The 18028-nt window shown below is 46.6% G+C and overlaps 2 protein-coding genes across 2 annotated transcripts in view; one reads left to right on the forward strand and one right to left on the reverse strand.

Moving 5' to 3' along the window:
- Positions 1-18028, forward strand: part of LOC129856778 (thyroglobulin-like) — an 83381-nt gene that overhangs the window by 53692 nt on the left and 11661 nt on the right. Inside the window, exons 40-43 of the mRNA XM_055924495.1 lie at positions 275-482; positions 1656-1743; positions 1992-2151; positions 7196-7392. Of these exons, the coding sequence (XP_055780470.1) occupies positions 275-482; positions 1656-1743; positions 1992-2151; positions 7196-7392 (653 nt within the window). The remainder of the gene's footprint in view (positions 1-274; positions 483-1655; positions 1744-1991; positions 2152-7195; positions 7393-18028) is intronic.
- LOC129856960 (src-like-adapter) lies at positions 8801-16134 on the reverse strand. The gene is made up of 7 exons (XM_055924767.1): positions 15754-16134; positions 13962-14100; positions 13519-13605; positions 11875-11972; positions 11406-11537; positions 9749-9878; positions 8801-9054 (listed from the first exon to the last, which is right to left on the reverse strand). The coding sequence occupies exons 1-7, from the start codon at positions 15833-15835 to the stop codon at positions 8802-8804; spliced, it is 921 nt and encodes a 306-aa protein (XP_055780742.1). The 5' UTR covers positions 15836-16134; the 3' UTR covers position 8801.

Consider the following 18028-nt stretch of genomic DNA (forward strand, 5'->3'; position numbering starts at 1 on the left):
CTAGTGTTTGATGAAACATGGATGTTTATTGGTGGGTTAGGTCATGTCAATCACTGCAGCCTACTTATTGTATGATGATCATTATTATTAGAAAGCGTTATTTATCTTCAGAGATGTGCTGAATGAGTTTTACAGCTGGTTGATTCCAGTACAGACGGTGTCTCCGTCCCAAATCGCACCCAGTTCCCTATATGGTACGCTACTGTTGACCAGGGCCCATAGTTGTCAGTCCAGGCTTCCCTCTGACTGATGATTATTTTTCTGTGGGATCCAGAACCCAAGGCGGAGTTGACGTCAGTGTTTATCCCGGCTCACTCTGGAACGCTCCAGGGAGAGGCCATGACAACGCTGCTCGGGTCAGACAGGAAGACAGTCAGACAGTTCTTGGGAGTTCCGTACGCTCATCCTCCTATCAGAGCCCTCCGTTTCGCCCCCCCACAGCCTGCTGAATGGAGTGGCACATGGAACGCCACGATTACCAGGTAAACAATGACTCTGTGGAGGAAGATATTTTTTAAGATGCGTTAGAAAGGTTTTGTATAATTTCATCCAGTAGTTTTGAAGTTGCGTTCACGAGCCAAAACGGGTCTCTGAAAATGTTATTTTAAAAAAATCTAAAAATATCTTACCTTTATTTAACTAGGCAAGTCAGTTAAGAATAAATTCTTATTCACAATGACAGCCTAGGAACAGTGGGTTAACTGCCTTGTTCAGGGGCAGACAAGTATTGGATACACTGCCAATTTTGCAGGTTTTCCTACTTACAAAGCATGTAGAGGTCTGTAATTTTTATCATAGGTACACTTCAACTGTGAGAGACGGAATCTAAAACAAAAATCCAGAAAATCACATTGTATATGATTTTTAAGTAATTAGTTAGCATTTTATTGCATGACCTAAGTATTTGATCACCTACCAACCAGTAAGAATTCCGGCTCTCACAGACCTGTTAGTTTTTCTTTAAGAAGCCCTCCTGTTCTCCACTCATTACCTCTATTAACTGCACCTGTTTGAACTCGTTACCTGTATAAAAGACACATGTCCACACACTCAATCAAACAGACTCCAACCTCTCCACAATGGCCAAGACCAGAGAGCTGTGTAAGGACATCAGGGATAAAATTGTAGACCTGAACAAGGCTGGGATGGGCTACAGGACAATAGGCAAGCAGCTTGGTGAGAAGGCAACAACGTTTGGCGCAATTATTAGACAATGGAAGAAGTTCAAGATGACGGTCTATCACCCTCGGTCTGGGGCTCCATGCAATTTCTATGATGTGTTATGAATTTGTAAGGGCTAAAAATCCTGTTCAATCTCTTTAAGAATGTCTGTCTGAGTGTCTGTCTGAGTGTCTGTCTGAGTGTCTGTCTGAGTGTCTGTCTGAGTGTCTGTCTGAGTGTCTGTCTGAGTGTCTGTCTGAGTGTCTGTCTGTGTTGGTTCCATATTTGCACCACGTGTAATGGTATTTCTTTTGTTTGTCTCATATCTGTCTATCTGTTGTTTTAGTGTGTGTCTGTGTTGGTTCCTTATCTGCAGTGTGTTAATGTGTCTTGTAATCTTGTTGTGGATGTTTCCCATGGTCGACCCAGTTGTACCACATGCAGCGTGTTAATGTGTCCTGTAATCTTGTTGTTGTGGATGTTTCCCATGGTAGACCCAGCTGTCTGCAGCCTGGAGCTGTGGAGTCATCAGCCAGCAGTGAGGACTGTCTGTACCTCAACATCTTCGTCCCCAGCGGCATCGTAAGTCACATTGTACCTATAGAGATCTTTGTTGCACTAGAAGCCCTGTTGACGTCTCCTTTAGTAAGCCCTAGACACCTCAACCACCACTCCACTACCGGTCCCTCAGATTGACCGTTGCACTAGAAGCCCTGTTGACGTCTCCTTTAGTAAGCCCTAGACACCTCAGACACCACTCCACTACCGGTCCCTCAGATTGACCGTTGGGTCTGCCATGTCGTTCCTGTTCTTGTCTTTTCCTCTGATAGAGAGGGAGCGCAGCGGTTCTGGTGTTCTTCCACAACCCGTCTGGAGCAGCCAGCAATGGCACACCATCTCTACTGGACGGCTCTTACCTGGCTGCCGTCGGCAACGTCGTCGTGGTTACCGTCAACACCAGGGTTGCAGCGTTCGGATTCCTCAGCACAGGTGCTCCCATTAACACACGTTAGAAGCAGCATTCAATTATCTTATAGGTTATATGCTTTCAAAAGTAACAAAAGTCACGAGTGCTCCCTTCTAAATCTGAACTCACATTTGGATCTGAGAGCGCATAATAAGTGAATGTTAAAGTAGAAGGAAGATAGTTACGTGAAGTTAGAATCAGGTCACGATGAAAGTGAAGGGGAGAGGATGACATGTTTACTGTTGGTATTCTGCTGCTGTGGAGGGCTTAGGGGGCCCGGAGGGATAGATGGGGTGGAGGGGGAGGGAGAGATGGGGAGAGGGGGGAGGGAGAGATGGTGTGGGGGGGAGAGAGAGATGGGGTGGAGGGAGAGAGGGGGGAGGGAGAGGTGGGGGATTGGGGGGGAGGGAGGGAAACACATCTCTGCTGATGGTGTGTTCTGTGCTGATGTGGCACTGAGAGGGAGGAGTGACTCTCTCCACAGTCAGCTAACCAACCATAGCACACAGCTGGCACACTCACAGACATGTGGAAGGACTGTGTGTCTGTGTGTTCAAGTTTCAACTTTGTTATCCGAGACAGCACTTTGTGTTTTAGAGTATGATGTATAGTCTTGGTGATAGGAGCCCTCAGACAGCAACTCTAAAAGACCCTGCAACACAGCCACACCTACTAAACCACTGGGTTCCTCCCAGACAGCTCTTCCATAAAGCCCTGCAACACAGTAACACCTACTAAACCACTGGTCCCTCCCAGACAGCTCTTCTATAAAGCCCTGCAACACAGCCACACCTCTAAACCACTGGCCCCTCCCAGACAGCTCTTCTATAAAGCCCTGCAACACAGTAACACCTACTAAACCACTGGTCCCTCCCAGACAGCTCTTCTATAAAGCCCTGCAACACAGTAACACCTCTAAACCACTGGGTCCCTCCCAGACAGCTCTTCTATAAAGCCCTGCAACACAGCCACACCTACTAAACCACTGGGTCCCTCCCAGACAGCTCTTCTATAAAGCCCTGCAACACAGCCACACCTACTAAACCACTGGCCCCTCCCAGACAGCTCTTCTATAAAGCCCTGCAACACAGCCACACCTACTAAACCACTGGCCCCTCCCAGACAGCTCTTCTATAAAGCCCTGCAACACAGTAACACCTACTAAACCACTGGTCCCTCCCAGACAGCTCTTCTATAAAGCCCTGCAACACAGCAACACCTACTAAACCACTGGTCCCTCCCAGACAGCTCTTCTATAAAGCCCTGCAACACAGTAACACCTACTAAACCACTGGCCCCTCCCAGACAGCTCTTCTATAAAGCCCTGCAACACAGCAACACCTACTAAACCACTGGCCCCTCCCAGACAGCTCTTCTATAAAGCCCTGCAACACAGTAACACCTACTAAACCACTGGTCCCTCCCAGACAGCTCTTCTATAAAGCCCTGCAACACAGTAACACATACTAAACCACTGGTCCCTCCCAGACAGCTCTTCTATAAAGCCCTGCAACACAGCCACACCTACTAAACCACTGGTCCCTCCCAGACAGCTCTTCTATAAAGCCCTGCAACACAGCCACACCTACTAAACCACTGGTCCCTCCCAGACAGCTCTTCTATAAAGCCCTGCAACACAGCAACACCTACTAAACCACTGGCCCCTCCCAGACAGCTCTTCTATAAAGCCCTGCAACACAGCCACACCTACTAAACCACTGGTCCCTCCCAGACAGCTCTTCTATAAAGCCCTGCAACACAGCCACACCTACTAAACCACTGGCCCCTCCCAGACAGCTCTTCTATAAAGCCCTGCAACACAGCCACACCTCTAAACCACTGGTCCCTCCCAGACAGCTCTTCTATAAAGCCCTGCAACACAGTAACACCTCTAAACCACTGGGTCCTTCCCAGACAGCTCTTCTATAAAGCCCTGCAACACAGCCACAGCTACTAAACCACTGGTCCCTCCCAGACAGCTCTTCTATAAAGCCCTGCAACACAGCAACACCTACTAAACCACTGGCCCCTCCCAGACAGCTCTTCTATAAAGCCCTGCAACACAGTAACACCTACTAAACCACTGGCCCCTCCCAGACAGCTCTTCTATAAAGCCCTGCAACACAGCCACACCTACTAAACCACTGGCCCCTCCCAGACAGCTCTTCTATAAAGCCCTGCAACACAGCCACACCTCTAAACCACTGGTCCCTCCCAGACAGCTCTTCTATAAAGCCCTGCAACACAGTAACACCTCTAAACCACTGGGTCCCTCCCAGACAGCTCTTCTATAAAGCCCTGCAACACAGCCACACCTACTAAACCACTGGTCCCTCCCAGACAGCTCTTCTATAAAGCCCTGCAACACAGCCACACCTACTAAACCACTGGTCCCTCCCAGACAGCTCTTCTATAAAGCCCTGCAACACAGTAACACCTACTAAACCACTGGCCCCTCCCAGACAGCTCTTCTATAAAGCCCTGCAACACAGTAACACCTACTAAACCACTGGCCCCTCCCAGACAGCTCTTCTATAAAGCCCTGCAACACAGTAACACCTACTAAACCACTGGCCCCTCCCAGACAGCTCTTCTATAAAGCCCTGCAACACAGCCACACCTACTAAACCACTGGTCCCTCCCAGACAGCTCTTCTATAAAGCCCTGCAACACAGTAACACCTACTAAACCACTGGCCCCTCCCAGACAGCTCTTCTATAAAGCCCTGCAACACAGTAACACCTACTAAACCACTGGTCCCTCCCAGACAGCTCTTCTATAAAGCCCTGCAACACAGTAACACCTACTAAACCACTGGTCCCTCCCAGACAGCTCTTCTATAAAGCCCTGCAACACAGCAACACCTACTAAACCACTGGCCCCTCCCAGACAGCTCTTCTATAAAGCCCTGCAACACAGCCACACCTACTAAACCACTGGTCCCTCCCAGACAGCTCTTCTATAAAGCCCTGCAACACAGTAACACCTACTAAACCACTGGCCCCTCCCAGACAGCTCTTCTATAAAGCCCTGCAACACAGTAACACCTACTAAACCACTGGCCCCTCCCAGACAGCTCTTCTATAAAGCCCTGCAACACAGTAACACCTACTAAACCACTGGCCCCTCCCAGACAGCTCTTCTATAAAGCCCTGCAACACAGTAACACCTACTAAACCACTGGCCCCTCCCAGACAGCTCTTCTATAAAGCCCTGCAACACAGTAACACCTACTAAACCACTGGTCCCTCCCAGACAGCTCTTCTATAAAGCCCTGCAACACAGTAACACCTACTAAACCACTGGTCCCTCCCAGACAGCTCTTCTATAAAGCCCTGCAACACAGCCACACCTCTAAACCACTGGTCCCTCCCAGACAGCTCTTCTATAAAGCCCTGCAACACAGTAACACCTACTAAACCACTGGTCCCTCCCAGACAGCTCTTCTATAAAGCCCTGCAACACAGTAACACCTACTCAACCACTGGCCCCTCCCAGACAGCTCTTCTATAAATCCCTGCAACACAGCCACACCTACTAAACAACTGGCCCCTCCCAGACAGCTCTTCTATAAAGCCCTGCAACACAGTAACACCTACTAAACCACTGGCCCCTCCCAGACAGCTCTTCTATAAATCCCTGCAACACAGCCACACCTACTAAACAACTGGCCCCTCCCAGACAGCTCTTCTATAAAGCCCTGCAACACAGTAACACCTACTAAACCACTGGCCCCTCCCAGACAGCTATTCTATAAAGCCCTGCAACACAGCCACACCTCTAAACCACTGGTCCCTCCCAGACAGCTCTTCTATAAAGCCCTGCAACACAGCCACACCTCTAAACCACTGGCCCCTCCCAGACAGCTCTTCTATAAAGCCCTGCAACACAGCCACACCTACTAAACCACTGGTCCCTCCCAGACAGCTCTTCTATAAAGCCCTGCAACACAGTAACACCTACTAAACCACTGGTCCCTCCCAGACAGCTCTTCTATAAAGCCCTGCAACACAGTAACACATACTAAACCACTGGTCCCTCCCAGACAGCTCTTCTATAAAGCCCTGCAACACAGTAACACCTACTAAACCACTGGTCCCTCCCAGACAGCTCTTCTATAAAGCCCTGCAACACAGCCACACCTACTAAACCACTGGCCCCTCCCAGACAGCTCTTCTATAAAGCCCTGCCACACAGCCACACCTACTAAACCACTGGTCCCTCCCAGACAGCTCTTCTATAAAGCCCTGCAACACAGCCACACCTCTAAACTACTGGTCCCTCCCAGACAGCTCTTCTATAAATCCCTGCAACACAGTAACACCTCTAAACCACTGGCCCCTCCCAGACTTCTCTCCTTTAAAGCCCAACAACACAGTAACAGCAACCACTGGTCCCAGATATCTCTCCACCTATTGTATTCTGGAGGGAGCTGTTCTATAAAGGTCTGCAACACAGTAACACCTCTAAACCACTGGCCCCAGATATCTCTCCACCTATTGTATTCTGGAGGGAGCTGTTCTATAAAGGTCTGCAACACAGTAACACCTCTAAACCACTGGCCCCTCCCAGACTTCTCTCCTTTAAAGCCCAACAACACAGTAACAGCAACCACTGGTCCCAGATATCTCTCCACCTATTGTATTCTGGAGGGAGCTGTTCTATAAAGGTCTGCAACACAGTAACACCTCTAAACCACTGGCCCCAGATATCTCTCCACCTATTGTATTCTGGAGGGAGCTGTTCTAAAGCAACACTTTGGAATGTTTTCAAGCTTTCTGTTTGCTGCTGCTGAATGTTTTCACATTGTTACCAGGCTCTTGTAAAATGATATTTGAAATCTATCCAATAGTTTCTTGTTCCATTCTTAGTTGGTAATTACAGTGTTCATGTACTGCAGTGGCTTTTGGATCCCAAGACATGTTGTTGTATATTTTGGAAATGATGTAGACGATAACACAAGTCACAACCAAAGAACATATGACGTTATATAAGTATTAATCTGGAATGGGTTTGGCTCCTGACACGGTACATGAAATAACAGCAGTGTGAACTGAATGCCTCTAGGTTCCACAGCCCTGCCAGGTAACGCCGGCTTCCAGGACCAGGTAGCCGCTCTGAAGTGGGTCCAGGAGAACATTGAGGCGTTCCGAGGTGACCCAAGGCTGGTGACGGTGGGGGCAGAGCGGAGCGGAGCCGACGTGGCCAGCCTACATCTGACCTCTCCCTCCTCGCGTGGTCTCTTCGACAGGATGCTGCTCATGGTAAACTGACCTGTGACCCCTGATCCTCACTGACCTTCACTAAGAGTCCCAAATTGTGCCCTATTCCCTATATAGTGTACTGCTTTTGACCAGAGCTCTATCAAAAGTAGTGCACTAAATAGGGCTATTGTGGATGTGTTATTAAGCCCTCGTGTGTAAATAATACTGTTACAGTAACAGTTTTAACCATTCCGGCTGTTTACAACTAGTTTAGGCTGTCAAACAGTAACACCCTTGTGATTAATGGTACGAATGTCACTGATCATGCAGTGTGACAGTCATCACAGTTTTACTTCCACATTCACGGCATAGTCCAGTAGGCTATGTCCTCTCTATACAGCACGATTGTCTTCTCTATACAGCAGGATTATGTCTTCTCTATACAGCAGGATTATGTCTTCTCTATACAGCAGGATTATGTCTTCTCTATACAGCAGGATTATGTCTTCTCTATACAGCAGGATTATGTCTTCTCTATACAGCAGGATTATGTCTTCTCTATACAGCAGGATTATGTCTTCTCTATACAGCAGGATTATGTCTTCTCTATACAGCAGGATTATGTCTTCTCTATACAGCAGGATTATGTCCTCTCTATACAGCAGGATTATGTCTTCTCTATACAGCAGGATTATGTCTTCTCTATACAGCAGGATTATGTCTTCTCTATACAGCAGGATTATGTCTTCTCTATACAGCAGGATTATGTCCTCTCTATACAGCAGGATTATGTCCTCTCTATACAGCAGGATTATGTCCTCTCTATACAGCAGGATTATGTATTCTCTATACAGCAGGATTATGTCCTCTCTATACAGCAGGATTATGTCCTCTCTATACAGCAGGATTATGTCTTCTCTATACAGCAGGATTATGTCCTCTCTATACAGCAGGATTATGTCTTCTCTATACAGCAGGATTATGTCTTCTCTATACAGCAGGATTATGTCCTCTCTATACAGCAGGATTATGTCTTCTCTATACAGCAGGATTATGTATTCTCTATACAGCAGGATTATGTCCTCTCTATACAGCAGGATTATGTATTCTCTATACAGCAGGATTATGTCTTCTCTATACAGCAGGATTATGTCCTCTCTATATAGCAGGATTATGTCCTCTCTATACAGCAGGATTATGTCTTCTCTATACAGCAGGATTATGTCCTCTCTATACAGCAGGATTATGTATTCTCTATACAGCAGGATTATGTCTTCTCTATATAGCAGGATTATGTCCTCTCTATATAGCAGGATTATGTCTTCTCTATACAGCAGCATATGTCCTCTCTATACAACACGATATGTCCTCTCTATACGGCAGGATTATGTCCTCTCTATACAGCAGGATTATGTCCTCTCTATACAGCACGATATGTCCTCTCTATACATTTAAGCCCATATCCAGTCTTAAGAGTTCAGGTGGATGGCTTGTGCGTACTCCCCCTCTTCCTCTTCCAGTGCTGTAGTGCTGAGTCTGTGACCGTTACCGGGAGGTACACACACACTGCTCCTCCTCTTCTGCCTCCTCCAGCTGCTGCTCTTCCTCTCCTTCCTCATGTCCCCCAGAGACATGTAGGAGGAGACTGTGTTCCGCAAGCCAAAGCTGATCATAGAGTCTCTGTTGCCGGGGTAACGATGAGGCTGATCTGTCAGCTCCGAGCTGGGGTTAGAATAGATATGATGCAGCGTTAGTATATGGAGTTAGCCTGTTATCTATCACTGATAAACTACATTGAAAGCTAAACTCAAAAATAAGCTCAAACACATATGTAATTGTCAGACTCCATGAAACTCCCAGAGAGGGATGGATGGGGAGAAACAAGGTTAGAGAGAGAGGGACTGAAGGCGGGAGAGAGGGACTGAAGGCGGGAGAGAGTGACTGAAGGCGGGAGAGAGGGGCTGAAGGCGGGAGAGAGGGGCTGAAGGCGGGAGAGAGGGGCTGAAGGCGGGAGAGAGGGGCTGAAGGCGGGAGAGAGGGGCTGAAGGCGGGAGAGAGGGGCTGAAGGCGGGAGAGAGGGGCTGAAGGCGGGAGAGAGGGGCTGAAGGCGGGAGAGAGGGGGGCTGAAGGCGGGAGAGAGGGGGGCTGAAGGCGGGAGAGAGGGGGACTGAAGGCGGGAGAGAGGGGGGCTGAAGGCGGGAGAGAGGGGGGCTGAAGGCGGGAGAGAGGGGGACTGAAGGCGGGAGAGAGGGGGACTGAAGGCGGGAGAGAGGGGGACTGAAGGCGGGAGAGAGGGGGACTGAAGGCGGGAGAGAGGGGGACTGAAGGCGGGAGAGAGGGGGACTGAAGGCGGGAGAGAGGGGGACTGAAGGCGGGAGAGAGGGGAAAAAGAGGTCAACGTTAGAGAAAGATGTACCTGTTGACGTCTTTCCAGTCGAAGTTGTTGTGCATCACCACAGGGGGTGCCTGGGAGGCCAGGTTGAGGTTGCCATTGGTTACAGCCTGACAGGGGGTGGTGAGAATACAGCACAGGCCGTCTGCACAATCTGTCAAAGAGGAGGGGCCACTGTCGTTACCAGAGGAGGGGCCACTGTCGTTACCAGAGGAGGGGCCACTGTCGTTACCAGAGGAGGGGCCACTGTCGTTACCAGAGGAGGGGCCACTGTCGTTACCAGAGGAGGGGCCACTGTCGTTACCAGAGGAGGGGCCACTGTCGTTACCAGAGGAGGGGCCACTGTCGTTACCAGAGGAGGGGCCACTGTCGTTACCAGAGGAGGGGCCACTGTCGTTACCAGAGGAGGGGCCACTGTCGTTACCAGAGGAGGGGCCACTGTCGTTACCAGAGGAGGGGCCTCTGTCGTTACCAGAGGGGCCACCGTCTTTTCCAGAAACCATACACAGCTATCTGGTGGTTATAACCAGTTAGCTACCAGAAACCATACACAGCTATCCTGTGGTTATAACCAGTTAGCTACCAGAAACCATACACAGCTATCCTGTGGTTATAACCAGTTAGCTACCAGAAACCATACACAGTGACTAAAATGTAAATGTACAAGGACACATTAATGACACAAGGAGAGAACTAGAGCTGAATATCTTCCACATCCTCAAAATAGCCAACTTCAGAAATGTACCTCGACCCCAGTGTACAGCTCATATGACTCCACTCAGGGAATATAGTACAGCAGCAGTACAGTGCATTGGAGTTGGTGCGGCTTGAAAGAGTCAATAATTCCACGTTAGAAAGTAATAACTACCGGTGGTGTCACGAGTTCACAAATAATGACTAGTTCCAGCCCTTAAAATAATACTATACTTATCAGCTCATCGTTCCTATAAATAGGTTCACATAGAGTCTACATCTGTTTGACTTTAATGTCAGATTGTAATATTCATCAGATATGTTGGCGTCCCGGAAAAAAAACTCTTAGCAAAATAAAATAAATAAATAGATGTATTTTCAGATATGGCTATTGTCAGACATGATGCCTCCAAATCATTCACGTTTCACAGATTATGAAGGGGGGATGACTACTTTAATCATTCACCTTTCACAGATTATGAAAGGGGATGACTACTTTAGTCATGAACCTTTCACAGATTATGAAAGGGGATGACTACTTTAGTCATGAACCTTTCACAGATTATGAAAGGGGATGACTACTTTAGTCATGAACCTTTCACAGATTATGAAGGGGGATGACTACTTTAGTCATGAACCTTACACAGATTATGAAAGGGGATGACTACTTTAGTCATGAAGCTTTCACAGATTATGAAAGGGGATGACTACTTTAGTCATGAAGCTTTCACAGATTATGAAAGGGGATGACTACTTTAGTCATGAACCTTTCACAGATTATGAAGGGGGATGACTACGTTAGTCATGAACCTTTCACAGATTATGAACGGGGATGATTACTTTAGTCATGAACCTTTCACAGATTATGAACGGGGATGATTACTTTCAATTTATGTAAAAAAAATATATATATATATATAGAAAAAGTGAGGTACAAGGTTTACGATGAATAGATTTAATGTCAATGTCCAATGTGATTGTTATTTACCAGAGTAGTGGTTGACGAGGTCCTCTAGACACTGGAAGGTTAGACCAGGAGAGATGTAGTACCAGTTGTTGGGAAGGCGGATAATACGATAGTGTACCATAACCCTGTGCCGTACAGACAGGGTATACACTCCTACAACACCACACAGGCAAAGGAAAAACAAGACGTTATCACATCTGTTTCTAAAGTTGCTTCGGTTTTGGTTGATCATTTTCAGTAGCTGATGTGAGAGAGTCTATCGGCAGTCCTGTAGTCAAAGTTTAGTACTCCATCTTTTATATGTACCATTTATTTAGGACATTTAGCGGACACCTTTATCCTAAGTGACTTACAGTAGTTGTTGGTTGCGTACCCACAACCATCGCGGTGTGAGCACCATGCTCTACAAACGGAGCACCACAAGAGCACCACAGGAGCACCTAAATTCCATTTAATTTACGGTACAGACGTCTGTCTCGAGGCCACTTACCTTTTTGACTTTCTCTTATCATGAAGGAGCCAGCTCTGTTTCCGGGCAGACGAAGCAGTTCCTCTGCTTTGGGTCGGGCCACCCCTTCAAACAACCAGCTAAATGAATTACAGAATACAATTCAACCATATTCATAAAGCATGCATTTTCATGGCCTTAGAACCCAGATAAAACAACCAGCTATGAATAAAGATTAAAACATTACCACCGGCTGTTTTAATCATAATGGTATCGTAGATGCTATCACCTTCACCTTTTCAGAACACCAAGCATTAAACCATTATCGTCAGCTATAATCCGACACTGGACTAGGAAAGTGTCAAATTAGTATATCTTTAATTATTTATATTTTTTTACTTATCTTTATTTTTTTACTTAACACTTATTTCTCTTAAAACTGCATTGTTGGTTAAGGGCTTGTAAGTAAGCATTTCACTGTAAGGTCTACACACCTGTTGTATTCGGCGCATGTGACAAATAAAAATTGGATTTGAACGTGATTAGATGTAGGAGGCAGATGCCATGGCAGTAGACTAGTGTCAGGTAGGTTAGTGTTGCTGTGAGTTCACCTACCCGTGATAGACCTTGGCAGTAGACTAGTGTCAGGTAGGTTAGTGTTGCTGTGAGTTCACCTACCCGTGATAGACCTTGGCAGTAGACTAGTGTCAGGTAGGTTAGTGTTGCTGTGAGTTCACCTACCCGTGATAGACCTTGGCAGTAGACTAGTGTCAGGTAGGTTAGTGTTGCTGTGAGTTCACCTACCCGTGATAGACCTTGGCAGTAGACTAGTGTCAGGTAGGTTAGTGTTGCTGTGAGTTCACCTACCCGTGATAGACCTTGGCAGTAGACTAGTGTCAGGTAGGTTAGTGTTGCTGTGAGTTCACCTACCCGTGATAGACCTTGGCAGTAGACTAGTGTCAGGTAGGTTAGTGTTGCTGTGAGTTCACCTACCCGTGATAGACCTTGGCAGTAGACTAGTGTCAGGTAGGTTAGTGTTGCTGTGAGTTCACCTACCCGTGATAGACCTTGGCAGTAGACTAGTGTCAGGTAGGTTAGTGTTGCTGTGAGTTCACCTACCCGTGATAGACCTTGGCAGTAGACTAGTGTCAGGTAGGTTAGTGTTGCTGTGAGTTCACCTACCCGTGATAGACCTTGGCAGTAGACTAGTGTCAGGTAGGTTAGTGTTGCTGTGAGTTCACCTACCCGTGATAGACCTTGGCAGTAGACTAGTGTCAGGTAGGTTAGTGTTGCTGTGAGTTCACCTACCCGTGATAGACCTTGGCAGTAGACTAGTGTCAGGTAGGTTAGTGTTGCTGTGAGTTCACCTACCCGTGATAGACCTTGGCAGTAGACTAGTGTCAGGTAGGTTAGTGTTGCTGTGAGTTCACCTACCCGTGATAGACCTTGGCAGTAGACTAGTGTCAGGTAGGTTAGTGTTGCTGTGAGTTCACCTACCCGTGATAGACCTTGGCAGTAGACTAGTGTCAGGTAGGTTAGTGTTGCTGTGAGTTCACCTACCCGTGATAGACCTTGGCAGTAGACTAGTGTCAGGTAGGTTAGTGTTGCTGTGAGTTCACCTACCCGTGATAGACCTTGGCAGTAGACTAGTGTCAGGTAGGTTAGTGTTGCTGTGAGTTCACCTACCCGTGATAGACCTTGGCCACATGGTTATTAGGGATGTAGTTCTCATATCCTGTTTGGACAGAACGAGCCCTCCACCAGTAACCCTCCCTGACAGAAGAGAAGAAACAGGGGAAGAAGGAGAGTGAGTCCCAAATAGCACCCTATTCCTTATTTAGTGCACTGTAATAGACCAAAGGGGCTCTGGTCAAAAGTAGAATTGTTCAGATTTGAGCCCTGTCTCTGTCAGTCTAGTCAAACAGATCAGCTCTTAGAGGAGGTGATGTTGTGTTGAGGGACTGAATGTGGAAGACTAGGTCTGCGTCCCAAATTGCCCCCTAGTCCCTAGATAGTGCACTACGTTTGACCAGGACTCATAGGGCTCTGGTCAAAAGTAGGGCACTATCTAGGGACTAGGGTGCTATTTGGGACACATTTCTTAGATTCAGTTGGGTTCAGTCACTCACTCTGCCAGGAGTCTCAGTCTCTCTCCTATCCTGAAGAGTGGCATGCTGACGTCTGCTGAGGGGTAGTCAGATAAGACTACCAGGCTTTCACTAACGTCTGCTGAGGGGTAGTCAGAAAGGACTCTCAGGGTATCGTTGTCTGGAGAGAAGAGAAACTATAATCATTTATTTTACAGCATATTAGATAACGGTCATTCATATTCAATTCACCCAGTTCAATGTAACATCGATAGGTTTAGGCTACTACATGATGCTCTGATTTCCCCAATACCCATCATGAGGTTTCTACAACCTAGCCTATGAATTAAAGTTTACAATGGTAGGTGCACAGGTCGAGAAAAATGTGAGTAATCAAGGTGACAGACAGTGACACATTCATTACCCCCTTGCACACTCTGGCCTGCATCTAGCTGATCTAGGGTGTAATCAGTTGCAAACAAGAGTTTCTATTGGACAAATTCAGGTGCATTTATCCCCGTTTCTTTCCTTTTGCTTCCGTTTAAGAAATGTTTTCAACAGAATTGGCGGAATGAATACACCCCTGATCACATGCAATCAGTTCTCTTTCATAGCAGCCACATACAAACAGCATAATTCCTTTGAAAGTTGTATAACTCATTGCATCCTACACTCTCTCCTCCTCTCACCTTTTCCCTTCGCTTGTGGACTTCAGTGCACAATACATCAGCTGACTGTGACCAGGTGAAAACACCTTTCCAAACGCCATGTACTGGTGTACTATCTCAATTTGACCCGTTTCTCACAGCAGGAAAATAATCCTGCAGCATCAGGAAATGTAAATTATTATGTGGTTTATAATTAATGGACATTTTTGTAGGGTTGATACATTTTTAGTTAGGAACAATGAAGTCTGACATGGTAAAGTGGAAATTACAAATGTTAGAAGCCTTTTTAAACCTCGAATAGACAACAATTTGCATTTCCTTCCGCAAAGGAAAATTCTCTGACAACAGGGCGAAAAAATTAAGAGAGTACATCTGTACAGTATCTGCCAATCACAGGCGAATACAGAAGTGTTATCAGGTCATCCATATCAGATGAAGATTATATTATTTTTCCATTCAGTCAACAGCTCTTGCACGATAATTTCAATATACTGAATGCCCACACACTGATGCTGTTACAAAAATATTAATATATATTTTTTGTTATATATATATATTTTTTTAAATATGACTACATGTTGTTGAAGGTCAGGGTTTAGGGAAGTAGGATGCTGTTTATTTAATTAAATGAAGAAATATGTTTTATATTGCATAAAGTAAAAAGCAAGAGGTGACACACCCATGTCGGTAGAGGTGCTGACTAACGGAATAGTAAACATTCTACAACAGAAAGTCATACAGTACGCTGTATATATGCTCCCAACTATTTAATGGGTAAACAAAATGTGGCAAATATTGCGAAGTGATCATTTGACCCAATTCTACATTTATAAGCTTGCAGTTGTTTGGCTGCAGTTTGCATGAGAGGAACCTTATTTATTTTGGGTGAAATTATGCAAATGTTTACACATGCACAGAGCAGTACAGGGCCAGTACAGCTTATGAAACCAAGTCACTCCACCCGTACTTAAAAATGACATCAAATTAACCATTGCCCATCAGAGACAATCTGCGATTCCAAACGTTTAAATTAATCATTTTACAGCCATTGATTCTTGAAGAATATAAAATAAATGTGAATCCCAGATTGCCCCTTTTAACAAGATCCTTTCATTAATAAAACAATCATTACCAAAATACAGACTTCTTTAACCAGAAAGACTTACTTCTCAGAAAGGGGTCAGAGCTGGTGTTGGTGTCTTCTCCATTCGCTGGCATAGAGACTGGGCTGGTCCTGATGTTCCCCATGTCTGGTCAGAGAGCCTTGTTGATCATTTGGATGCAGGAATAATGTGCTGGGAAGTGGCAGTGCTATGCGTGCCTGCCTCTCATTCCTTTATCTCGCTATTTAGCCCAGCACTGTTATTCTCCAGTTTAGGATGTGGATGTTATCCCCTTTTCTTCAGATAGCCTTACCATACCCGCCTGTAGCAGCCTCACTCGTTATACCTAATATAACCAATATTTGGTGTAATATAGCCGGAATTAGAATGTAATATAGCCTGAATTAGCTTAGCATGATGATACAGTACTGTCTAACGGTGATAAGCAGCAGCTCATCAGTCTATTCTAGTCATCCTGCCAATCTGTTTTTGTTGATCTCCTCTTGTCACTTCCTCACTAATGGGGAAGTTGAGTGTGACTTGTTTTTCACCACATTTTTCCACTCCTGAAATAGACTAATCACCACAGTGCTGTAGCCAATAGATGGCAGACTAATCACCACAGTGCTGTAGCCAATAGATGGCAGACTAATCACCACAGTGCTGTAGCCAATAGATGGCAGACTAATCACCACAGTGCTGTAGCCAATAGATGGCAGACTAATCACCACAGTGCTGTAGCCAATAGATGACAGACTAATCACCACAGTGTTGTAGCCAATAGATGACAGACTAATCACCACAGTGCTGTAGCCAATAGATGCCAGACTAATCACCACAGTGCTGTAGCCAATAGATGCCAGACTAATCACCACAGTGCTGTAGCCAATAGATGGCAGACTAATCACCACAGTGTTGTAGCCAATAGATGACAGACTAATCACCACAGTGCTGTAGCCAATAGATGGCAGACTAATCACCACAGTGCTGTAGCCAATAGATGACAGACTAATCACCACAGTGCTGTAGCCAATAGATGGCAGACTAATCACCACAGTGCTGTAGCCAATAGATGGCAGACTAATCACCACAGTGCTGTAGCCAATAGATGGCAGACTAATCACCACAGTGCTGTAGCCAATAGATGAAAGACTAATCACCACAGTGCTGTAGCCAATAGATGGCAGACTAATCACCACAGTGCTGTAGCCAATAGATGGCAGACTAATCACCACAGTGCTGTAGCCAATAGATGGCAGACTAATCACCACAGTGCTGTAGCCAATAGATGACCAGACAGCATTCAAATAAACACTTGAAAGATGTGTGCAACCAATTGGTATGTAGCATTTCTAACATTAGAAGTCATTCCATTTTGGAACTAATAATGCTTAGCTATAAATAATAATCATTTGTTTCTGCTTAAACTTGCTATCAGTCTATTTATTTGTGTTGACTAGTAGAGAGACAGTATGAATGGTTCTCTCTCTTTCTCTCTCTCTTTCTCTCTCTCTTTCTCTTTCTCTTTCTCTCTCTCTCTCTTTCTCTCTCTATGTGGGTTAGAAGATCTTAATCATCAAATACAGACAGACAGACACAGTCCCTCCCCTCTGGGCAGAGACTGGAGAGGCTCTGTGTTCTCACCTGCCTCGGTGCTGAGTGGTTCTCTGACTCTGTCCCTCCTCTCTCTCTCTCCCCAGGGTGGCTCTGTGTTCTCCCCTGCCTCAGTGCTGAGTGGTTCTCTGACTCTGTCCCTCCTCTCTCTCTCTCCCCACGGTGGCTCTGTGTTCTCACCTGCCTCGGTGCTGAGTGGTTCTCTGACTCTGTCTCTCCTCTCTCTCTCTCCCCAGGGTGTCTCTGTGTTGTCCCCTGCCTCAGTGCTGAGTGGTTCTCTGACTCTGTCCCTCCTCTCTCTCTCTCTCCCCAGGGTGTCTCTGTGTTCTCCCCTGCCTCAGTGCTGAGTGGTTCTCTGACTCTGTCCCTCCTCTCTCTCTCTCCCCACGGTGGCTCTGTGTTCTCACCTGCCTCGGTGCTGAGTGGTTCTCTGACTCTGTCCCTCCTCTCTCTCTCCCCCCAGGGTGTCTCTGTGTTCTCACCTGCCTCGGTGCTGAGTGGTTCTCTGACTCTGTCCCTCCTCTCTCTCTCCCCAGGGTGGCTCTGTGTTCTCCCCTGCCTCAGTGCTGAGTGGTTCTCTGACTCTGTCTCTCCTCTCTCTCTCTCCCCAGGGTGTCTCTGTGTTCTCCCCTGCCTCAGTGCTGAGTGGTTCTCTGACTCTGTCCCTCCTCTCTCTCTCCCCCCAGGGTGTCTTTGTGTTCTCCCCTGCCTCAGTGCTGAGTGG

The sequence above is a fragment of the Salvelinus fontinalis genome, chromosome 6, assembly GCF_029448725.1.
Source record: "Salvelinus fontinalis isolate EN_2023a chromosome 6, ASM2944872v1, whole genome shotgun sequence".
NCBI lineage: Eukaryota > Metazoa > Chordata > Actinopteri > Salmoniformes > Salmonidae > Salvelinus > Salvelinus fontinalis.